General features: G+C 47.8%; 1 protein-coding gene across 1 annotated transcript in view; it reads left to right on the top strand.

Moving 5' to 3' along the window:
• The first annotated feature begins 1,818 nt into the window (after window positions 1-1,818).
• The window catches only part of IQGAP2 (IQ motif containing GTPase activating protein 2), a 297,908-nt gene continuing 275,039 nt past the window's right edge, over window positions 1,819-24,687 (top strand). The window contains exon 1 of the mRNA XM_055342241.1: window positions 1,819-2,048. Coding sequence (XP_055198216.1) covers window positions 1,907-2,048 — 142 coding nt within the window. The 5' untranslated portion in view covers window positions 1,819-1,906. The remainder of the gene's footprint in view (window positions 2,049-24,687) is intronic.

Raw genomic sequence — 24,687 nt, forward strand, 5'->3', positions numbered from 1 at the left:
CTTGCCGCTCTTCCTGGGGCGGACATCGTGCATCCAACTCTCACCCACTTTTCAAGGTCTACCTCAGGGCACACTTTCAAATCCCTTTGCCTTCCTTGACCATTCCAAGTTTACGATTTCCCTCTCATCTCTAAATAGGTAAAACACACACTTTGTGGGGTCTTAAATCTTCCACTGACAGTGAACACGGTTATTTGCGAGAGCTTTACAGTCCAGTACTTTATACATGGAATCATAGAGATGGAATGAATTTTAGATTATGTTCCAATCCAGCATCTTCCAAAGCGTAGAAAACTCTCCTTGAACATGCTCCTCCTCCAGGTGAACATTGACGGGCAGGGTGCTCTAACTTAAAATGTGGCTGTTTCACTTTGGAATTGCTCTTTTAATTAGAGGCATCTGCTCTTTAGGGAAGAAAACCCCCACACATCCCATCCCAATCAGGGGAGAATCTAATGGCGCTCGAAAAGAAAGAAAAGAAAAAAAAAGAGAGGAGTGGTTGAGAATCGCCTCTCCGGCCTGTCTGGGTGGGATGTCCCTGGGCCCAAGCCAACTGCCTCGTGCCTACCCTCTATCGAAGCGCTCTTGCAGGGGCCGCAGGTCTGCAGGTCAGCTTCCCCCGCAGCTGGTTAGACATGCCACTTCCCAAGCACCCCCGAGGAACTGGAACCTCTGAGGGTGGGGCCCTCGGGGCTGAGCTTCAAGGGCCGCACCCCCCCCCCGCCGTGAGACGCCCTCCCCCCCCCCCCCCGCCCATCTTTGCCTGCTTCCGGAGGGTCACGATGCACTTTCTCTCCAGTTAGTCACACGCTGCCTGCCGCAATTACTTTGTTTTGCCAGCACGTGGTCACCAACGCCTCTGACAGTCCCCAAACAGGTGAGGCACGGGTTTAAAACAGTCCCCCAGGGGCAGCCCCGCTGGCGCAGCAGTTTAGCGCCGCCTGCAGCCCAGGGCGTGATTCTGGAGTCCCGGGATCGAGTCCCACGTCCCGCTCCCTGCATGGAGCCTGCTTCTCCCTCTGCCTGTGTCTCTGCCTCTCTCTCTCTCTCTCTCTCTCTCTCTCTCTCTCTCTCTGCATCTCTATGAATAAATAAATGAAATCTTAAAAAAAAATTTAAAAAATTAAAAAAAATAAAACAGTCCCCCAGGCCTCCCGCGGTGCTCGCCCTGGGGGAGCCCTGGAGAGCCCGCGCCGGCCACCGCGACCGCGTTAGGAAAGCCCTTCCAAGGGGGCCCCCCGGGCCGTTTAGTGCCCTCCGGGCTCGGCCGGGACTGGCTGTGCGGGGAGCCCGCCTGGGAGGGGGTCCGCGGGCGCGGGGGCGGCGGGGGGGGGGCGCTGCTCCTCTTGCTCTCCCGCCACTCACGCACTCTCCGTTCGTCATGAACGGGGAGCCCTGTATTTTGTAGACGAAGAGTTGCAGAAGCAACTTTTGAAGGAAAAGCAAAGAAGAAAGGAAAGAAAGGAAAGAAAGGAAAGAAAGGAAAGGAAGGAAGGAAGAAGGCACGGCGCCACCTCCCCGGGGCGCAGAGAAGCGCGCCCGCGTCTCCCGCGTCTCCCGCGCTTTCCCGCTCTGCCCCACGTGGGCTCACTCCACCCTCGGAACTCTCCAGAAGCCGGCGGCCGGCCGCAGCGCCCCCGCCCCGCAGCGCCCCCCGCAGCCCCCCGCCCCTCGCTCCGCCCGCCCCCCCCCCCCGCTCCGCCGGGCCTGGAAGGGGCGGGCCCTCGGGTCCCGCGCGGCGCCCGGCTCGCGGTAGGGGTCGCTGCTGCGCGGCGCGCTCCCGGGGGATAACGGGGCCCGGCGGCAGGAGAGCAGAGACCTGCCCGGGACGCGGAGCTCGCTCGTCGGCGTCGGCGCGGCGGCTGCGGGAGCGGACCCGGGAGCAGACCCGGGAGCGCCGGAGCCCATGTCGCGGCGGCCGGGGCAGGGCGGCGACCGGCCGGGCACGAGCGCGCCCGCGGGCCCGGAGCCCGCCAGCCTGGCCGGCGAGGGGAGCCGCGGGGGGCGCGCCCCGGAGCCGCCGGCCCTGCAGAGACCCCGTTATGGCTGTAAGTACTCGCGGCCTCGGGGAGCGCTCCCGGGGCGCCCCTCCCCGGGGGCCGCGCTGGGGGACCAGGGGCCGGGCGCGGGCGGCGGGCGGGCAGCGGCTGCGCGCTGGCGAAGTTCGCAGCTGAAGTTGCAGGAGGCGGCGAGCCGCGTCCTCCCGCCCCGCGAGTCCTGATGCGCAGCGGGGGCCCCGGCCTCCACGGGGAGCCCGGGGACCGCGGACCGCGGGCCAGGTGGGGGCTTAGGGCCCTCAGGTGAGGAGCCCTCGGAGCCCCGGGCCGCTACCGCCTGGGGCCGGGGGGTGGCGTGAGCGGCCCGAGCCTTCCCGCTCCCAGGGAAAGTTGGTTTGCGCTGCTACAGGTGGGCAGGGCCAGCGCCCCGCGGCCCCGCGCCCCCGCGCCCCCGTCCGGGAGGGCGGGCGGCCTCCACCCCGCGCTCCCTCGCGCCCCCCGCGCCCCCGAGGGCAGGCCCCCGCCCCGTGCCCCCCAAGGGCAGGCGGCCCCCACCCCGCACCCCCCCCAGGGCAGGAGGCCCCCACCCCGTGCCTCCCGCGCCCCCCAGGGCAGGAGGCCCCCACCCCGTGCCCCCGTGCCCCCCGCGCCTCCCCACGTCCCGGAGGGCAGGCGGCCCCCACCCCGCGCCCCCCCGAGGGTAGGCGGCCCGCACCCCCCCCAGGGCAGGAGGCCCCCCCGTCCCCCCCCCGCAGGCGGCCCCCTCTCCGCGCCCCCCCCCGGCAGGCGTCCCCCCCCGCCCCCTCCTCCCCAGGGCAGGAGGCCCCCGCCCCGCCTGCACCTGAGCGGGAGGCGGGCCCGCGCCGCGGTGCCTCCTTCCCGGGCGCTGCTGTCCCTTTGCCGCCCTGCGACCCTGCGGCGGCCGCCCTGGCGAGGCCCCGGAGCCCGCGGAGCCCGCGTGACCCGCGTCGGGGTGTCCGCCGTGAGCAGCCCGGAGGCCGCTCGGAAGGCGGGGGGGGGGGTAGATTAGCCGCAACCACGTGTCTGCGTGCTCAGAGTCCATAGTCTTCGCTAAACTTGTGCCAGGAAGTGTTTCCTTTAAAACAAACAGAACGGTGGCGCTGGGTCTGCGCGGGCGGCGGTCCGCGGCTGCTGCCTGTTCTGCCCGCGGGCTCGTGCGGCGACGGCGGGGGCACCTGCGCCGGCTCCTGGGCGCCAGCGAGGCCTGGGCCGCCAGGCCGGCGGGCCGAGCTCGGGACGGGGAGCGGGTTCCGCCGTGCGGCCCTGGGTGCCAGGCAGCGGGGAAGAAGCCCGAGGAGCCAGATGCAGCCTCCGCGCGGTGCGGGGCGGGGATGGCGGTGGCGGCCCCCAGCGGGCCCGGGACCCAGGGCTTGGCAGCCTTCACTGCACTTGAGGGAACCTCGCAGGCCGCGGTCACTGCTGTGGACCTCAGGTCGGGGACAGTCTCCTCGATGTGACGAGCTCCCGAACAGTGGCAGCTGGCTTCATTGTGCCGAGTTATACGATGACCGCAGAGTCTGGAAACGAGGCAAATACACACCAGAAACCCCCCCCAGTTTTTTGTTTTGTTTTGTTTTTTTAATGGCAGTCACTCACACACACACACAGAGAGGGGCAGAGACACAGGCAGAGGGAGAAGCAGGCTCCATGCACCGGTTGCCCGATGTGGGATTCGATCCTTGGTCTCCAGGATCGCGCCCTGGGCCAAAGGCAGGCGCTAAACCGTTGCGCCACCCAGGGATCCCACCCCCCCCAGCTTTTGATACATTTTTAAAGCCGATGTATTTGGTGGATCATTTCTCACTGATTCAATGTGCTGTGCAGAAGTTGCAGTGAATGGGGACGGCTGGGCGGCTCAGGGTCTGATCCCGGTTGGGGGATCCAGTCCCGCGTCGTCTCCCCCCCCACCCCCGCCCCAACCCCAGAGCCTCTCTCTATGTCTCTCACGAATAGGTAAATAAAATCTTAAAAAAAAAGTTGTAGTGAATGAAGAGGAGTAATGCAGCATCTTCACATGCAGACACAGATGGATTTGTGATGTTTGTTCGATTTTCCGTCAAATGTACCTGTGGATTTAGCACACCCCAGAAGCAGCAGCCAAGGAGGTTCTTTCCAACCTACAACCACGAAGAACACTCCACATTGCCACTTTTTCTGGAAATGATTGTCCAACTTTTCTCACAACTTTGGTGTAATGGAGTGGTGTGCCTGCTTGTTGGAATCACTCCCATTTGCATCTCGCCAGCTCACAAAGTGCTGGCATTCTTTGGTCATTGAGTAGAAGAAAAGTGTTTGATAGTTTCCAGATTTTATGGTCACCCTAAGATATTAAGGCTTTAATAAAGGAGACTGTTAAGTCCTTAAAATGAACTTTTTTGTAATTTTGCTACCAGGTTCATAGTTTTTTTAAGAAGTCTAGTTGAATACGCTTTAGTGTTACTCAGTGTCCGGTAACACACATTATTCATGCAAATGGAGACTGTATGATGTATTACAATACATAATTTCTTTTTTCTAAGGTTTTATTTATTCAAGACGGCGGGGGGTGGGGGGCGGGGGGCAGAGACACAGGCAGAGGGAGAAGCAGGCTCCATTCAGGGAGCCCCATGTGGGACTCCATCCCAGGACCCCGGGATCACAGCTTGAGCTGAAGGCAGATGCTCAACCACTGAGCCACCGGGTGTCCCTATAATACATAATTTCTTTTTTTTTTAAGTTTTTTTTTAAATCAACTTATTTTTATTTATTTTTTAAAGATTTTATTTATTTAGGGGGGAGAGAGAGAGAGAGAGAGAGAGACAGAGACACAGGAGGAGGGAGAAGCAGGCTCCATGCTGGGAGCCCGACGTGGGACTCGATCCCGGGACTCCAGGATCGCGCCCTGGACCAAAGGCAGGCGCTAAACCGCTGAGCCACCCAGGAATCCCCTATAATACATAATTTCTGGTAGTGGTTTGATTTTTGGGCTCCTGTCCACACAACACTGCAAATAGTGCTGTGAGCTCTTCACAGGAAGTCTGGGGAAGGAAAATGTAGTGTCCTCGCCCTGTTGATTACAGAATTGTACTGTTTCTTCTCTGGGTTTAGTGAGTAGAGGCTCCATAAAACCCTGAACTATACCAAACATGCTTTATCCCTGACACTTAACAGGAAGCAAAGCCCCAGTACATTCCCTCTACATGGTTATTTCAGTTCTAGTACTGTACATTCTGAGTAAAAGGTATTTGAGACTGGACTTTGAAACAGCTTTTTAGTAGTTGGTATTAACTGTCACACTTGTTTTAGGCCTGGTCCTGCCATCTCTCCTTCCCTTGAAATGTCATTTGATTCAGTAATTCTTGAACAAAGTAAATTCACTGAGCTCGGGGCTGTCACGGTGTCTCTCTTCTCCACCAGGCTGGGTGTCTGTAAAATACCACATAGTAAGTTGTACTTGAGGGATTTCTCAGAGTTCTCCATGAAGGCATCCTTCTCGGATTTCTGACATGAGACGTTACTGAAGTCTTCCTGATTGGCACACTGGAGCACTGAATTAAAATTAAATGGATCATTTTCTATTTAATCCCCACTTTTTCCATTTTTGGCTGCATTCTCCTGCAACCTATGAAATTACTTTGTGTCCTGTTACTGTAGGACAAAGTCGAAATAGCTCATTCAGTCCTGCAGGGAATACGAGGCAAGAGGTAAAGCTGGAAATCATTTTACTCCATCAACAGCGGGAGGGGTCGAGGGAGGAGGAGAAGCAGACTGCCCCCTGAGCACAGAGCCAGATGCCAGGCTAAACCCCAGGACCCTGAGATCATGACCTGAGCCAAAGTCAGATGCTTAACCAACTGAGCCACCCAGGCGCCCCAAAACCAAACTTAAATGACACTTATGCTTGGGCATGATTTGCAAATAATTTTTGTGCTGTTGTAACGAACTATGATGAATTAGCGAAAATAATGCTCAAAACAGTTGCCACCATGATCTGTCAAGTTTTCTTGTGGTTTCTTGCGAGTTAATACTACAGATGGTAAAAGGGGAGCTTTATGACTAGACTTAGAAGATCTCGCTGAGAACTGATAATTTAGCCAACATTTAAGTGCGTACTGTGGGTAGTAATCAATGTGCTTTTGGCAAGCACTGCGGTTTTCTACCCTCTGCAAAACTTCTTTTCTCTCAAGAGAAGCATTGTAGAACTAATGGCAATCAACGTTTCACTGTTTTTTCTTAAAATCCAGCATGGGCCATAGCAGAAGGGGTGTGTGTGTGTGTGTGTGTGTGTGTGTGTGTGTGTGTGTGTGTGTTGAGGGCGGGGGATGGGAGGCTGTCCTGGCTGATGCTGTTTGTTTTTGTTGTTGTTGTTGTTGTTTTGTTTTGTTTTGGATAATGCTCTTGTTCGAATGGTGAGATTTCCAAATCTCTTGGTGACTGGAGTAGAAGTTAAACCTCTTTTTTTTTTTTAAGATTTTATTTATTTATTCATGACTGATACAGAGAAAGAGAGAGGCAGAGACACAGGCAGAGGGAGAAGCAGGCTCCATGCAGGGAGTCCGACGTGGGACTCGGTCCCGGGACCCCAGGATCATGCCCTGGGCTGAAGGCAGGTGCTGAACCGCTGAGCTACCCAGGGACCCCCCCCTAAGTTAAACCTCTTAACCCTTTCTCAGTATTAATCTGAGAAGAAATATAGGTTGTTACATCTGTCTAGTGCTTCTTGGCTTCTCCGTTGTATCGCTGTTTTCATGCAAATTTAAAAGTTTCAAGATATCTGCTATGTTGCCTCCTGATGCTGTCATTAGTAGACAAAAAGGTTGTTCCCTCATGTACTATTATTTTGAGGTTTTCAAAAGGATCTTCAAGGCCAACAGCTCAAGGGTTATTGTAGTATGCCTTTAACTGTAATTACACATGTCGTTAGCCAAAATGACTTGTTTGGGAGAGTTTAAGCTTGTAATACCAAGTTTGTTTCAGAATTGAGTATCAGGGTGTGAGCTAACTCTTTTTCTCTAGAGAACCATTGGTTTGCTGTTGTCCCTTACCCTCCCACTATGCAAGCTTTTTAACAGTTCATTTCATTTAAAAGTCTAGTATGCAAACAGACCTAATGCATCAAGCCTTCATGGTGACGAAAGGAGAAACAAAGGCCGCTCATCTTCTGATGTGATAGTCAGTTGTGGTCCTACGGGGTGGGCAGTTCAGCCTGGGAAATTGAGGTTGGTGTACTTTGCAAGAGCTGGTGCTTTTCATGTGCAGCTGTTATCATCTGCTCATTATCACCTTTGAGAGGGCCAGCGGTTTCCCTATTTCACAGAGAGGCCGAAATCCGTGATTATGTCTCAAGGCCACACAGCTGGCTGGTAACAGTGGGAACTTGAAAGCTGGTGCTATCAGAACCTGAAAGCTTTGCTCACTGGCTGTTGTCAGTTTGGTCTCCCATGAATTACTTACAGGGGTTTCACCTCTTTTTGTTTCAGACGTTGGTCATGATTTATCAAAGTCCAGAAACCCATAGCTATTTGGACAATGTGATCATTTAAAAGTAGATGCATGGTATTGTCTAAACTTGATTTTTGCTTCCTCCCCATCCCCAAGAAAGCATGGACTTTTTATAGAGTACATCCAGGCTTCATCAAGTGGTTTTATGTATGTATGGAAACATCCCGTTTCACTGTGAGGCACTGAAATGAAAGGAAGGTTTCTCTATAATACAGCTGTATGCTCCAATGAGTCCAAATGGAATAATTTTTAAAACACACTTTATTCCGTAGACTGTCCATGCCTTAAAATCTGGGGTTGATGAGAAATCAGGCAGCAGCTTGCAGTGAGGTGACCGACAAGAGAGCCAGTACTTTTTCACATTATTGTTCGTGTTTATTTTTCTCACTTGAAGAGCAGAATGTTGTTCCGGACCAATCGAGTCCCGCATCGGACTCCCCGAGGGGAACCTGCTTCTCCCTCTGCCTGGGCCTCTGCCTCTCTCTGTCTCTCTGTGTGTGTCTCTCATGAATAAATAAAATCTTTTTTTAAAAAAAGTGAAAGGCATCCTTGTGTATTGGTTGTGTGGGTAGCGTGTTTGGGACTGAAGCTTAGGTGGTGGGGATAGCTGCTGGGCCACAGTCGGGGAGCCGGAAGGGCATCTGTCCTGGAATATCATTCTTGTGTAGATAACAAAGGGCAGTGAGACCTGTCTTGAGGAAAGTAGTCTTTCAGTGAAGTATCTTTTTCTTTGAAACACCTTTTGTGTTTTGTTTTTTTAACTGTCCATTAGATTTTGATTGGTGAGTGGCCCAGAAGTGGGGCCTGAGAGAAGGTTAGGTGTGGTTGGAGGGGCTGGTGCTGCAAAGCGTACGTAGGAGGGCAGGGGAGGCTTGTGCTTGTCGTCTGCTCCGGGTGTCGCTCAGAGTCCCTTTGCCACGCTTCTGGCTTTGGGGGTTCCTCGGGAAGGGTGGGTTTGTCAGAAAGTTTTGCTCAGGATGGGATGAACGTTGCTCAGTGACGATGACTCCTGCGGTACTGACGGCGTCAAGGAATACAGAGATGGGGAGCCGTGTACCCTCCTGGGCCTCATCAGCTCCAGCCAGGGGACAGACAGCTAATTCTAAACCATCCCAGAAGGTAAATTTCTCTAAGAACAGGCGAGAAGAAAAGGTACACTTACAGCTGGACAAAGCTCTTGACAAGTAAACGATTTGGCAGAAGGTTTCTGTCACCTTTTTTCTTTTTCTTCCTTCTCTCCATTACCTGGGGCAATTTTTACTTCTCAGATTTTACTAGAGATTTAGAGCCCTCAAATGACTGGCATCCCAGTTTGGTGGGAAAGTGGCTCACACTGTGTTTTCCACTCATAAGTTGGCCCAGAGACGTAACTAAATGTTAAGCGGCCTCCTACTGTGTGAGCGTGGATGGGGCCTGTGCGCCAGCATGCCTCAAAGCCCCTGACACTGTCTCTCCCGCCAGTGCCATGGTTTTCAGGGAGCACTTTCTGGAGGAGCAACAGCGCAGAGCATCGCCTGAGAACCTGTGGCAGAGGCCAATATCTGGGCACCCCTCCCCTAGGCCTTCTGGATCAAACTGGAGACGGGGCCCACCACTATCTCTGTGAAACTTGTAGGGGATTCTATTGCACTGGTCAAGGGCAAAGGTGAAAAGACATTCCTTTTATTTTTTTTTAAGATTTTATTTATTTATTCATGAGAAACACAGAGGGGCAGAGACACAGGCAGAGGGAGAAGCAGGCTCCCTACAGGGAGCCTGGTGCAGGACTCAGTGTGGGACTTGATCCCGATCCCAGGACCCCGGGATCACGCGTGATCCAAAGGCAGACACTCAACCCACTGAGCCACCCAGGTGTCCCTGAAAAGACGTTCCTAATACACAATCACCCTCCTCACAGTGCTTGCAGGTTTTCATCAAGTAAGTGTAAATATGTGGGCACGAACCTGAAGGCTTTAGTTAACTTACTCCGTGTGTGTTTGATCTGAGCACACGCTTGGCACTGCATAGAAATCTGGGAATCGATTTCTCTACAAGTTTGTGTCTATTTTATAGGATTTATTTTTGTCTGTCTTTAAGGTTGCTTTTCTCACTTCTGGGGAACAAATGTGATGTGGAAGATAAAGTCCAAAATCTCCATGGAGGAGGGATTGAGGACCACTGCCCAAGGATTTCTCGGTGGAGGTAGTGCTTTTAGAGCACTGAGGGAGCTGGGAAAGCTTTCTATGTAAAAGGGAGGCTCCAAGCTGGCAATTCTGGGCTGTAATACTGGCACGGATGCCTAACAGTAAGGCTTGAAGGCTGTCCTCTTCCTCCGTCTTTTTCTTCAGAACAGCTTGAAGTGTTTTTAATTCACTTATTCATGGTATTTAGAACAGTTGAATATGCTAGCAGAAATACTCTTCAATAGACATAAGTGGAGCCAGTTACCCCCACACTGCAGGGAAACTACAGATCTGTTTATTTTGTTACTGATTACAGACAGGAGAACATTCCTATGATTCGATTTGATTTTTTTGCTTGGGATCCCCAAAGATGACTTTTTTTTTTTTTAAGATTTTATTTATTTGAGAGAATGGGGGGGGAGGAAGGAGACAATCTCAAGCAGATGCCCCCACTGAGTGCAGAGCCCCAGTGGGACTGGATCTCATGACCCTGAGATCATGATCTAAGTCAAAATCAAGAGTCTGATGCTTAACTGAGGCACGCAGGTGTCCCCAAAGATGACTTTTAATTGTTCTCCTTTATCCATTACTATCACATTTCTGAAGGAAGACTTTTTATTTATTTATTTTTTTTTTTAATTTTATGATAGTCACACACAGAGAGAGAGGCAGACACATAGGCAGAGGGAGAAGCAGGCTCCATGCACCGGGAGCCCGACGTGGGATTCGATCCTGGGTCTCCAGTATCGAGCCCTGGGCCAAAGGCAGGTGCTAAACCGCTGCGCCACCCAGGGATCCCTGAAGGAAGACTTTTTAATATTATTTTTAAAAATCAAGATCAATTAGTTCCTGGTAATATTCTCCATTCTCATGGGCTTTTTTTGCTTGGTTTGTTTGTTGTTGTTTTGTTTTTTGCAGATATGAATTCAGTCCTAAGTAATGTTAATGCATTTCCTTGGTCCTCTCCATCTAAAAAGACTTGATTTGCAAGTGATGGAAGCGACAACATATATTTCAAATTAAATGATGTTTATGTTCAATATCAAGCGGTAGCTTGTTACCCTAGCATTGAGAAAACGTTCAATAAATATTTGTTGTTACTACGGGTTTTGCTTGAAGTGTTGGTACTATACAGTTTGTCTAGGAGGAACTTCTTTCTTTTATCTGTTAAAGATAATCAGAGCAGCTTTCAAGTGCCAGGCAAATATTTAATGTTTGTTTTCACACTCTGTGGGACCTAGGCAAGTTACTTTAATTTCTGTGTGCCTTAGTTTCCATACTTGTAAAATGCAGGTGGGAAAGTCCATGCTTAGTGGGTTAAATGATTTAATACATTGGAAACATACATGTTCAGAATGTGCCTCTGGGAGTCGGTGCTTGGATATTGGAGAGGGACGGGTGACGGTGGTTCCCCTGCATCACAACTGCCCCTTGCTTCTCTCCCCTGCTCTTTGCCCTTTCCTGGCCTGAACAAAAAGTGGACTTCAAATCCTGGGTCCAGGTGCACCTGGCTGGCTCTGTTGGTAGAGCATGCTACTCTTTCATCTTGGGGTCATGAGTTTGAGCCCCACATTGGGGGTTTAGTTCACCTAAAAATATATTTTTTAAAATTCCTTGGCCCATGCTATGTTGAAAGCATATACACATGGGAAAATCTTTTAGTTATGTATATGGAAATTGAATGAGCCTTACTTTGGGTGGAGATTAAATTATCCTTGTTTATGTATACGTAAAAAAATCCCAATGCATTTCATTGCTGTTGCCAAATCAGGTTGGACTGGGATTGGATTTCTACCTTGCATTTTTCTGTCCTCTTAAAAATGATCCTGGGGTTGTCACTCACACATCTGAGTGAAGAACTGTTGCCTGGCATTATTAAACATCCTGTTATCTCTTTCAGGGTTAAGCTGATTATTATTGCTGCTGCTGCTGATTTGAAAGCCCAAGGTTTGTGATGAGGAGCTACTTGAAATAAGTGTTAGTTTTTATGTCTGGTTCCCTTGTAGAGTTTGGTGTGGCTAGCAGGGTTCCACCTTGTGCTGTGGGGGCTTGGAAGGGAGGTGAGGAAGAGGAGGAAGTACACAGGGTTCATCTGCCATCCGTCAGGCCTTACTACCTCTAGAAAGTTAGTGAAACTCAAATGATAGGAATAAGTAGGATGTATGTTGGCCGTGAGAAATGGAGAATCTAGGCTGCTTCTCACCTTGGCACTTGGAGATGACTCATTCATTCAGCTCTCCTTTTCTGCTAGGCGTTTTATGCTAGCACGTTTCATATACACATTTTCTACCAACCCCTGTACTCCTCAGTGTCTCAAAAAGGGAGAATTAAGGGGCACCTGGGTGGCTCAGTCGGTTAAGCATCTGCCTTTGGCTCAGGTAGTGGTCTGGGGTCCTAGGGTGGAGCCCCGCATCAGGCTTGCTGCTCGGTGGGGAGTCTGCTTCTCCCTCTCCCTCTGCCCTTCCCCCTGCTCATGCTTGTGTTTTCTCTCTCTCTCTCTCTGAAATAAATAATTTTTTTAAAGGGGGGAGGGGAAAACTGAGTCCTGCTAGACTTAGGTGGCTCCCACATGGCTGTTGGGTACGTCTTCTACTTTGTTGTTCTTGGCCTGAGCCCTGGGCTGACCAAGCAGGCTTCACAGGGGTGGGGTGAGACAATGGAAAATGTCAGCCACGTAGTCAGCCTCATAGGATAGGAGTTCTCCTCTCAGTCACCCCTGAAACTCTGCTGCCCCCAATGGGATCCAGGAAGGCAGCTTCCCAGAGCTTTGCTCATACGGAACCCTTAGAAGTTATCTGAGAAAGTGTCATTACAAAGCTAATGCAGATGTACTTTAGTTTTCATTCTGTAGCTAAGATTTATTTTCCAAAGGGAAAAACAATTAAGAAAACATATGTAAATGCAGTTACCTGTCATGGGAATTGGGGTGCCATGAGGCCTTTCCTTTGGCACTGATTCTGGGTACTGTCTCATATCTTCCTCAGTTCTCTGATACGGTGTCTGCTGTTGTCCGTTTGAATGACCCAGTAGTCTGGAGCATTGTGCTTACGTATTCCTCTTCAATGTGGGCTCCGGCAGGGGTGGGAATATTATTTTAAGTTGACTTACCATGAATTACCTTTTAAAACAATCAAATGAGTTTTGAAAAATACTGTACTACATGGATTACTCTAAGGAAAAACATGGACAAAATTAAAAAGAAAAGAAAACCTTGAGGGGTCTCGACTGTGTTTTGGTTCCTGCTGTATCCCCAGTATCCGGCACATAAGCCAATCCTCGTAGCAGCAGTGGGTCCATGTAGGTAATAAGGTAATGGGTGAATTAAAAAAAATGTGTTTCCTCTTCAAATTTTTTATAAACCTATTTTTATAGTTAAAAAAAAGATTACAATTAGTTACCTTTACCTGATGAGAATACAGAGTTCTTGTTGAGAAAATCAGAGTGGGATAGACAGGTCTGTTGTCATGAAAGGATTCAGTGAAGATCTGATTTTCCAGGTGTATGTGTGTGTGTGTGTGTGTGTGTGTGTGTGTGCGCGCGCGCGAGAAGGCAGGATGAGATGGAGAGACAGGATGAGGGACTGAAGTGTTCAGAGGTCCAGGACTCATAGCTGTTAAGCTATTGGAATTGGGATAGGGATCGAGAGAGGTTGGATGAAAAACATAAAGATCAGCAATAGTGACGAGAAAAAAAATCCCAACTGGGCAGTAGCTGTTTAAGTTTTCTGTTTGTTTTAGTAATCTCCACACCCAAGGTGGGGCTCAAACTCAAGACCTCAAGATCAAGAGTCACATGTTCTTCCCGCTGAGCCAACCAGGCGCCTCAGGTTTTTAAAATGTATGAAGGGAAAATGTTAAGGAAACTGATCTGTCAAAAGCAATAATGACCCAAAAAGTAGTGTCCATGGTGACAGTAAAGATGGGCTGACATAACAGTAGGGGATTATTCTCTTGACTCACAAGAAGTCCTGAAAGCCTGTCAAGAGGTAGAGACCATTATTTACGTTTCTTTAATTCAACAAGAGGTGTTTGATGTTGTGTATATGATGGAATTTATACAGTTTTCAGACCAAATGCTTTCAGAGGTTAAGTGTGATCAGAGCCTTCCCTAAAAATAAGAAGCTTTGCAGTGTCCTTCAATTGGAGATTGCATTTGCTATATTAGTCGCTCAAATTGGGAAGGAAATACTTTTTTTTTTAAGATTTTATTTATTTATTCATGAGAGACACAGAGAGGGAGAGAGGCAGAGACACAGGCAGAGGAGAAGCAGGCTCCATGCAGGGAGCCCGACGCGGGACCCGATCCCGGGTCTCCAGGATCACGCCCTGGGTGGAAGGCAGGCGCCAAACCGCTGAGCCACCCAGGGATCCCCGGGAAGGAAATATTTTTGAACAGTACACAGATCACAGGAGTCTAGAAGCTTATTGGCTTCTTGGAAGCTGCCATTGTCCCCTGCGTTATCTTACACAACTGAGGAAGCTGTGGTGGAAATCTTGTCACCCTGGAACCATGAGAAGCATGAAGCACTATGAAGGCAAGGGCAGCAGCTAGCATCTGAGAGCTTAGGTTAAGAGGTGTCACTTGGTATGTGATGTTGGATAGGACTTCCCTCAGCTCCTGTCTGTTATCTGAAAAAGAGTTTATGTTTCCCCTAAAAGGGATACGAGGTATGGGAGGTTGCTTGAAAGTTGATTCAAATGTGTATACGTGTGATCATGTCTGGGAGTAATTTTGCCACTTATTTGAAGAACTTATTGGTGTAGTCTTACTCATGTTATTGTTGATCACTTAATCATCTATCTGCCTTAAAGGCAGTGCCACTTTAGTTTTGTGACACATGCTGTCTTTGTACCCAGATTTGAAATGAGATTTTTTTCTTCTTCCTGTAGCTTGAAAGGCAAAGTTTTGACTTGAGGCAATGTTACCTGTGAGACGTGAATTTTCTAAATCCTAGTATATACTCTGTGGCCAGATCCCTCCTTGTCCAGCTGAACATTTCTTTTACTAGGAAGTGTAAATAATGTAAACACAAGTGAATTGTAGGATCCTTAAACGCGAAAAGACTTTTCAAGAGTAGTGTCATTGAGACCTGTGCTGTAGGGGAATGTTTCATAAAGGGAACTACTGTATGGGACAGGGGAAACCTGTGTGTTCAGCAGTGGAGGATGATGCCAGGGAAGGTAATTCTGTCTCTCAGTGTGATGATAGAACTCCTTTCTTTCCAGGGCACCTGAGTGGCTCAGTCTGTTAAGCATCTGACTCTTGATCTCGGAGTCATGAGTTCAAGCCTCACGTTGGGCTCCATGCTGGGCATGGAGCTTACGTAAAACAATAAAAACTTCTTTTTTTCCAAAGTGAGATGTTGTGATTTATTCTTAAGGAGGGGTAGAAGGCAGGGAAGCTGGGGGTCATTTGGGGCTTGAGAAGAATTCTCAGGGTTGCTGGGTGTCAACAGTGGGGCAACTTGCTAAGATAATACCAAATCGTTGACTACTACCCGTGCCATCCTAATAGCATATCTTGGTTTAGAGCTCTTATAATTCATCGCTGGCAACCTGGCTGCCTAGTAGTATCTCCACAGAAGCTTTACAAAGAAAGTGTTGGTTCCCTGGATCCCATCCCCCAGGTACCCTGTTTATTTGTTTTGATATAGAACTCTGACATAGGCGTTTTTATTTTGTTTTATTTTTTCTATTTTTAAATCAAAATTTCGAATGCCCAAAGCCTCAAACAAGCAATACAGTAAACGCCCATTTCTTTCACTTAGCTTCTTGCCATACTACTCCATCTGCAGACATTGTGACAGCTCACCACTAAGTACTCAGCTTCCATCTTATATGCCAACAGGGACATTCCCCTCTACAACCACATCCCCCGTACCACCAGTACCATGCATCCAAGTCCACTGTCCAGTTTGAAATCCAACACTGAGATTTTTCCCAGGTGTACTTTATAACCAACTTTATGGATCCATGGGCCAGTCGGGTTTCGCACATTGTTTTTGGCTGTTATGTCCACCCCCACCTTGGTCTTCCCCAGCCTGAGACAACTGGCCACTGCCATCTCCCTATTGCTTCAAGGATCCTGAAAACCCTGAGGAGCCCAGGCTCATTCCTGGCATGAATGCCTTAAGAGCAGTGTGGTTCCTCCCAGCACACCCCATCAGGAGACCACCAGGTCCAACCTGCTGCTACTGGTGATGAAGAGATAATTTTTAAAACTTTGTAAGAGCTTCCAACGGGCAGCTAAGTTTTAAAATCCACTGAATTAAAATTCCTTGCTCTGTGTGTATTTGTTGTAAAATATACAACATAAAATTTATCATTTCAAGCATTTTTAAGTGTGCAGTCCTATGGCATTGGGTACATTCACAATGTTCTGCAATCATATCCATGGCTCATCTCGAGTTTTTTTCATCTTCTGAAACTGAAACTTTGTACTCACTTAACAGAAGCTGCCCATTCTCTCTTCCTCCCAGCCTCTGGCACCCACCCTTCTATTTTCTCTATGATTTTAATTACTTTAGATAGCTCATGTAGGTGGAATCAGTGATTTCTGCCCTTTTGTTTCTGGGCTTCATCTACTGTAGTGTCCTCAAGGTGCATCCAACTTGTAACATGTGTCAGAACTTGCTTTTTAAGGCTGGTTAATATTCCATGGTGTGTATAATATGCATGGTATTTATAGATAATATATATGGTGTGTACACACACACACACACCATATTTTGTTTATCCATTGATGAACACTTGAGTTGTTCCACCTTTGGCCATTGTGAATAATGCTACTTTGAACATAGGTGTGTACAAGAATGTGTTGGATGGAGTCTCTGCTTTCACTTCTTTTGAGTGCATGCCCAGAAATGGGGTTGCTGGATCATATGGTAATGCTCTGTTGAATTTTTAGAGAAACAACCACCCACCTCTCACTTCTCAATAAAGTGAACTGAAGAAACCTCAGAAGGGTAAAGTATCTTTGAGTTTAAGGAAGCACTTGGAATACAGGCCTCTAGGCTCCTGTTGATATTACCTCCCCAAGGGTGTGTGTGGATTGATCTCCTCTTCATAGGGGATAAAGACCAAGGGTATAAAATCTAACTGTGGTGAGATTTACTTTTTTACAACCTCAAGTGGTATGCAGAATAAGCGTGAGAGTGCAGCATTTCCTTAACAGTATGTGTAACAACTTAGGTTTAGTTTGGAGCTGGCAATTTAAATAAGTGGTATTAGTACATAGAAAACAAGTTGCCCTTGGTCTCCATAAGTACTACAAGGGAGGTAATCAGTTGCTTCTCTGGATCTGTGATGAGATCTTCAAAACAGAATATTTTAGTTAACTCCTCCAAATGCTAAATATGTGATCTTGGGCAAAGTCTTTCCCTGGTTCATGTTGTGCAACTGTAAAATGGGGATAATTACAGTAGAATGAATTAATCTATGCAAAGTCCTTGGTTTCTGGTACAGAGAAAGCACTCATTCAGTGCATACCATGAATATAATAATCCCCATCCATGTCAAAGATGTTATTTAGATCTGAACATCTTTGGAAGTAGTATTCGAAAGTGGGTATTTTTTAAATGAGTTATTATTGTTTTACTGGACCTGGCATCTCTATTGGGCAGTCTGTGACTGGTAGCCTGAGGCCTCTAGAATGAGGATTCTTTTTTTTTTTTTTAAGATTTTACTTATTTATTCATGAGACACACACACACACACACACAGACGGAGAAGCAGGCTTCATGCAGGGAGCCTGACGCGGGACTCGATCCTGGACCCCAGGATCATTCCCTGGGCCGAAGGAAGGTGCTAAACCACTGAGCCACCCAAGGATCCCCGAGGATTCTTAATCTGAGTAAAAAATGGTGGGAACATGTGAGAGCCCCGGCTGTAGAATGACTGTGGACTAGAAGTAAGGGGGAGCTATTTCCTAAGGGTGAGTGTGGGTCATTTTTATATACAGCTACAGCTGTGGGGTCAAGGTTCAGAAAGCGTGTTTGGAGGGTTTTGGCTTCATTGTGCCCTGGGTACTGCAGACCCAGGATTGGGAAGGCTACTCTTTCGGGATACTGCTTGTTCTTCTCTTTCCTGGTTGAAAATAAGCTGAGAATTTTAAGATCAATCTAAGTCCAAAAACCAAGTTACTGTGTGTTAATAAGTTTGGAGTTTGTGCTAAATACAGCATATGAAGTCCCAGGAATTCTTTAACAAGAGAAGATGTTGGCTCTGCAGAGCCAGTAGCCCAGTAAGTATTGAAAATCAGACTGTTGTACTTTAGTAGGAAACCCTGGTCTTGGGCTTGTCTCTGGCTGCTTTATGCAGACTGTGGAGAGACACCCTGTAGTGCTTCATGTCTTCCAGGAGGGGACAGGACCACGAGAGGTGGATAATATGCACACAGTTCAAAAAGAGGGATTGGCTTCTGCCTTTTTCCGTTTGTTTAACCTCTGAAGATGCTGATAATAACACACAGGCATAGTGCATACGTGTGCCTGGTGCTGTTAGAGGCACTTGATATGAATTACCTGAGTTAATCCTTACACTGACTCTCCAAGATTGGTCATGTCATCCCCATTGCATAGGTGGGAAGAATGAGGGACAGAGAGGTTGAAGGGCAGAGTCAGGATTTGAATCTAGGCAATGTGACTTCAGAATTTGCGTGTATCGTACCTGTTGGATATAAGTAAAAAAGTCAGGTTTTGCCACTTGGTACTGTTTTCTGGGTATTGCATCTAGCCGTCGTATTAGTTGCATATTTGTAAAAAATTAACACAGACTGTGGGCTTACATGGAGTTTTAGAGGAAACAGTAATGTATTTTCTCACAGTTCTGAAGGCTTGAAGCCCAGTCAAGGAGTTGACAGGGCCATGCGCCCCTAAAGGCTCTGCTGGAGGATCCTTTCTCGCCTCTTCTCTTCCTTGCTTCTGGTTGCCAGAATTTAGTTTCTTGGCTTTTAGATGCATCACTCTAATCTCTTTCTCTGTGATTACATAGCATTCTCCTGGGTGTCTGTTCCCTCTTCTTATAAAACACTAGTCATTGGATTAAGGCCCACACTAATCTGGTGTGACCATTTTAATTCATTGCATCTGCGAAGACCCCATTTCAAAATAAATCCACATTCCAAGTTCTGAGTACACGTGAATTTTGGCAGGTGTGTGTGTGGGGGGTGATTATTCAACCCACTCTAGCCATTAACTTGAAAAAAGGAAGGGTTTAGGCATTGTACATTTTTAGCACAGTGGCTTTGGCTGCTCCTAAATAGTTGGTAAGCACAACCATGGAGAGGTGGTGAGTGGGGATTGATTGGCTGGTACCTGCTATTAAGTCAAGCATTTGCTTATCACCAAACAGATGAAAGAAGTGGGCACAAGTAGACTGCAGGAGGAGCAGATAGCAAGGGCAGGGTTTGGAAGCCTCCGAAGGCAGAGGACATGCTGGTGGGCACCAGCCTAGTGGAAGACAGCGGGCGGTGACAGCGGGCGGTCATAGCAACACTGTTGAGCGGCAAGCGCCTCATCCTGATAATTTGAACCTTCTCTGGATGACTTGAAGTCTACTTAGTGCATCCTGATTACGAGAACTGGGAGAACTGGGTAGTATGTCGTCTCTTTTAGAGCAGTTTGTATCAAGTTTACTTTGCAGTGTCTGTAGACTGAGCCAACAGTTAGCAGAAAATAGGCTCATTTAGAAGTCTCGTGATCAGGCTGGGCGGCTGAGATATACATTGTTCTCAACACAATTTCTATGGCAACAGGACTTTGTGACATAAACCCATAACTCAAGCTTATGAATATCTACTTTCCATGTTTTGCTTTGATAAGCACAGAACCAAATTTGGGGCTCATCTGTAGGACTTGTGAAGGCCTTAGGTGGTGTTTCCAGTGTTCCTTCTCCCTTCATTGCTATTGTCTTATACTGTTTTTTTTTCTATTTCTTTATTTCTTTATTCTTTTTTTTTTTCTAAGCATCTATCTTGGTTGACCTGCTCAAATACTCTTAGGTTGGAAGTGAGACATAAGTGTTCATGGGATGAAGGAGCATTTAGGGCAGATCTCTTTCCTTAGAGAGCTGACCTCTGCCTGAGGAGACAGTACCGTGTCACAGAGTGCTGGCTCTGTTGCTTACTGTCACTCAGCTGTGGTTTGCTGTCCTGTGAAATCAGTGTACCACCAATCTTTTTTACTTTTAAATATTTTATTTATTTATTTGAGAGAGAGAGCAAGAACGCACAGAGGGAGAAACAGACTCCCTGCTGAACAGAGGGTCCAACATGGGGCTTGATCCCAGGACTCCAGGATCATGACCTGAGCCAAAGACAGACACTTAACCACCCAGGCACCCCAGAGTGTACCTATCTGATGGCATCATTAGGACAAAATGGGATAGGGTAAAGGACTGAGCATGGGGCCTGGCAGGTACAGGCCTTCTTTGCTTTGGGGAGCAAAGAAGAGTTCCAGAGAGGGGACAGAGGGAGCTGGCAATGTGTGCATGTGTGTGGGATTAATGAGAGCAGAGCAGAGAGCATGGGGGAATCTTGGCTGCCATAAGGCAATGATTCTTAGACACGGGAGACACCCTGAGGGGGCTCATTCCTTGTCACCTGCAGTGACTCTAAGCCCATGTGTACCTTGCTTTTTCCCTCTGTATTTGCACCATGTGGAGTGGAGCATGTGCTAGCTTGGAAAGTCAGGAGGCCTGCCCTCTTCACTGATGCCAGCAGAATTGATGGAGAGATTTGAAACTCAAAATACTGTGACCAAGACTATTTTGGGAGATGGATTCTTCATTAAAATTTTATTGCTTTGGTTTGCTTTTTTCTACTCCATCCTCTTTATTTACTGCCTTCTGTTATATATAAACGTTTGAAGTGTGAATAGTGGACAGCTGTTAATGTTGCTCTTGGAGAACCATAGACACAACTTAAAATAAACTGATTTCTTTTTCAAAACTTTTTTATTTAAATTCAGTTTAGTTAAAAGATGGTATATTATTAGTTTCAGGGGTAGGATTTAGTGATTCATCAGTTACATATGACACCCAGTGCTCATCACATCAGGTGCCCTCCTTAATGCCCATCACCAAGTTACTCTATTTCCCATCCTCCCCTCCAGCAATCCTCAGTTTGTTTCCTAGGGTTAAGTCTCTTATGGTTTGCCTCCCTTTCTGTTTTTATTTTACTTTATTTTTTCCCTTCCTTCCCCATGTTCATCTTTTCGTTTCTTAAATTCTACATATAAGTGAAATCATATGGTATTTGTCTTTCTCTGACTTAATTCACTTAGTATAATACCCTCTAGCTCCAACCACGTTATTGCAAATGGCAAGATTTCATTCTTTTCGATAGCTATATAATTCCTTTGTGTTTGTGTGTGTGTTTATCTCACATCTTCTTAATCTGTTCATCTTTTGATGGACACCTGGGGTCTTTCCACAGTTTGGCTATTGTGGACATTGCTGCTATAAATATTGGGGTGTATGTGCCCCCTTCAAATCACTGTGTTTGTATCTTTTGGATAAATACCTATTAGTGCAATTGCTTGGTCATCCAGTAATTTTATTTTTAACTTTTTGAGGAAGCTCTACACAGTTTTCCAGAGTGGCTGCACCAGTTCACATTCTCACCATCATTGCAAGAGGGTTCCCCTTTCTCCACATCCTTGGCAACATCTGTTGTTTCCTGACTTATTAATTTTGGCCATTCTGACCCATATGAGATGGTATCTCAGTGTGGTTTGGATTTGTATTTCCCTGATGCTGAGTGATGTGGAGCATTTTCCCATGTGTCTATTGGCCATGTGTAGGTCTTCTTTGGAGAAATGTCTGTTCATGTATTCTGCCCATCTCTTGACTGGATTTTTTGTTTTATTAGGTGTTGAGTTTGATAAGTTCTTTAGAGATTTTGGATAGTAGTCCTTTATCTGATATGTCATCTGCAAATAACTTCTCCCATTCTGTAGGTTGCCTTTTGGTTTTGTTGACATTTCCTTTGCTGTGCAAAAGCTTTTTATCCTGAAGAAGTCCCAATGGTTAAGTTTTACCTTTATTTCCCTTGCCTTTGAAGACATGTCTGGTAAAAAATTGCTGCAGCCAAGGTCACAGAGGTTGCTGCCTGTGTTCTCCTCTAGGATTTTGATGGTTTCCTGTCTCACATTTAGGTCTTTCATCCATTTTGACTTTATTTTTGTAAACAGTGCAAGAAAGTTGTCCAGTTTCATTCTTCTGCATGTGCCTTTCCAATTCTCTGAATACCATTTGTTGAAGAGACTGTCTTTTCTCCACTGGATATTTTTGCCTGCTTTGTGGAAGATTAGTTGACGATTGATTTCTAATGACAAAGAGAAATGCTTATAAAGTGAAAAGTCGGGATGTACCATGGGGAAGTTAGAATTTAAATTCTATGAGGAAAAAGACTGGAAGGAAATGCATCAAACTGTTAACAGTTGTTTTAGATGGACTGGTTTCCTGTTCTTTCTCTTTCCTAGGGAGACCTGTAATCCCAGTAAACACCATCCTTCTGATGGTGAGAGACTAAGTTCTTCCCTGTCTGAACTTGACTGGCTTGGGTGAATATGGTCTCAGGTAGAAGTTGTTGGGGTGATTCAGCAAATTGCTGATGAATCTTCTTGCCTTGATTTTCTGCTACCTTTTCCCTGAGCCTGGAAGCTCCATGAAACCATTCAGACCTCCTGGGTCAGTTTTTTTTGTGTGTGTTGGGAGTTGGAGGATGGACTGAATTTGAATTGGAAATTGTTGTATAACTAACTTCATGGATCAGGTTGAGCGTAGGTTTTCCCATGGTCTGTGCCAATAACCTCTTTCTTGACACCCTCAAGTCATAAGATTAGAATGCCTTGGCTCAGTTCTGGGTTTCCCTTCATCGGCATCTAGTCGTTTTCAGTGAGCAGAATTTCGGTCAGCTGGCACATCACCAGAAAGGGCCAAATTAGACATAATTGCACATCGGCTTTATTTTGAGGTCTGTTGCTTACTGTGCTCTGCAGAAGCACTCAGACCTGGAGCTTTGTTCTCCCTGGGAATAACATGCCCCAGAAGAAGGGTTACAGTATATGTTATTCATCGTCTAAACCTGGACACCTTTGTGGGGAAAGGGAAATTCTATTAATTATGCCACGGTGTCAGCTGTGCCGTGTCTGGGCACGCTGAGACATAGGGTTCCCCTGCCCCTGGGGATGGATCTTTCTCTGGTCTGTGACAGGAACTTCCCTTTCCTAGACAGCAACCTTCGGGGGAGAGGAGAAGCCAATACAGTCGGAAAGTACGAGGGGCATTGGAAAAAAGGGGAGGCAGGGTGCCTTTTCAGGGAAGTTGAGCTAAAAATAGAGCGTAGCCATTCAGCAGTTGCTTGGACACTTCAGACGCCTGGGGTCTGCACTGTTGTTCCCTTTCTCTGCCTTCCTCCCTTTTCCTCCATGTTACAAAGGAGCTGGTCTTCATGCTGCTGTTGGCTGGGGATGCAGCCCCTTTAATATGCCGAGGGAGCTGGAGGAGACGCTCCCTGAGCCATCTGGAGGCTCTGTGAGCCCGTGATTTTATAATAGGTAACCTAAGGCCTGCATTGCATGAGTAATGAGGAGGGGACAAGCAAGCGGGAACCCTTCCTGCCGAAAGGGCAGGGCCCCGGATCCCCTGTCCCTGGCTGTTACACACTCGGTGGCATGTCCTGCGCCTCCCAGAGCCAAGGGTGGAAAGCTGTTGTGAGGAGAGTGCAGGCCTTTGACTGGAGAGGGGGTTTCCTGGTGGGGTGAGCAGGAGGTGATGGGGATGCTGAGAGGGCAAAGAAGATGACACTATAGTGAATTCTCCAGGTCAGGCTTCCTCAGCCCCAACACTTGAGGCATTTGGACTAGGCAGTTGGTAATGGGGGCGGGGGCAGGAGGAAGGACCCGGCCCTGTGGGACGTGGAGTGGCATCCCTGACACAGGAGATGCTGGTACTACCCACCCCCGCCCCTGGGACAATGACCCAAAATGTCTCCACGCGTTGCCAAATGTCCCCAGTTGAGAATCTGCTGTAGGTGAAGAAACAGAATTGTTCTCTGGGTAGTTCTGTGTTGCTGGGTTTTGTTCTGGCCTGGCTTCCACCTTGAGCTCTTATAATACCATTTACTGGACCAATTAGTGTTTGTGATGGTGGATGGTGATTTAAAACGAAATAGCCTCACTTTCATGCTCTGGGATTTGGCTCTGAAATAAAGTGAGCTGGGCTCTTCCCCGCCCCTCTCCAGAGTGCGTGAATAATGAGGTCTTTCTGCTGAGAATGGGATTATGCTTTTTTTCCCTACCTTGTAAAGCTTTTTTTTTCTTCAGTGTTTCTACCAGGACTAGTATAACTGGTTTTATACTGACAAAATGTTAAATTAAAAAAAAAAAAAGGTTCCCTAATACAGCCCATGTCACATGTAAATGTGCTCCTGTGCCCTCTGAGGACCTGGTTACGCTGCAGATCCTGGGGGGGGGGGGGGGGCAGGGGCCAGGCATGAGATTCTGCAGGTCAGAGGAGCTCCCAGGTGCCGCCCACATGGTTGGTTTATAAACCACACTTTAAGGCTCTAAGAAGAATCAAGTCTTGACAGTTAAAGAAAAATTAGCAAATAAGTCCAGGAAGATGATGGAACACTCTGAATGGGGGCAATATAAGGTTTTTGGCAATCTACCCTGCAAGGGCTGCCCATAGACCTTTCTGTGGGCCAGACCTGATTGTCTGAGCCCGTGTGTAGCCTCACAGGCTGCTGAGCAGCAGGAGGGCCAATGCTTGCAGCCACTTACCTGGAACGGTGAGAAGCAGTTTGACAGGACAGCCTGAGACAGATGGCGGCACCCTCTGAATGGGCACTAGAAGGGCAGGCCAGCTTCAGAAAGGCAGCAGATTCAACCATTTTAGGCTCTTAGCCGTTTGCTGGTTCCCTGACTTCAGTTGGAGTAGAGAGAGTCACAGAGGGGAGCCAGCTCCTCTGAACAGCTTTGGCCTGACTTTGTAGTTGCTGAGGTTTGCAGGGACAACCACACC

The sequence above is a fragment of the Nyctereutes procyonoides genome, unplaced genomic scaffold, assembly GCF_905146905.1.
Source record: "Nyctereutes procyonoides isolate TBG_1078 unplaced genomic scaffold, NYPRO_anot_genome, whole genome shotgun sequence".
In the NCBI taxonomy this organism is placed as follows: domain Eukaryota; kingdom Metazoa; phylum Chordata; class Mammalia; order Carnivora; family Canidae; genus Nyctereutes; species Nyctereutes procyonoides.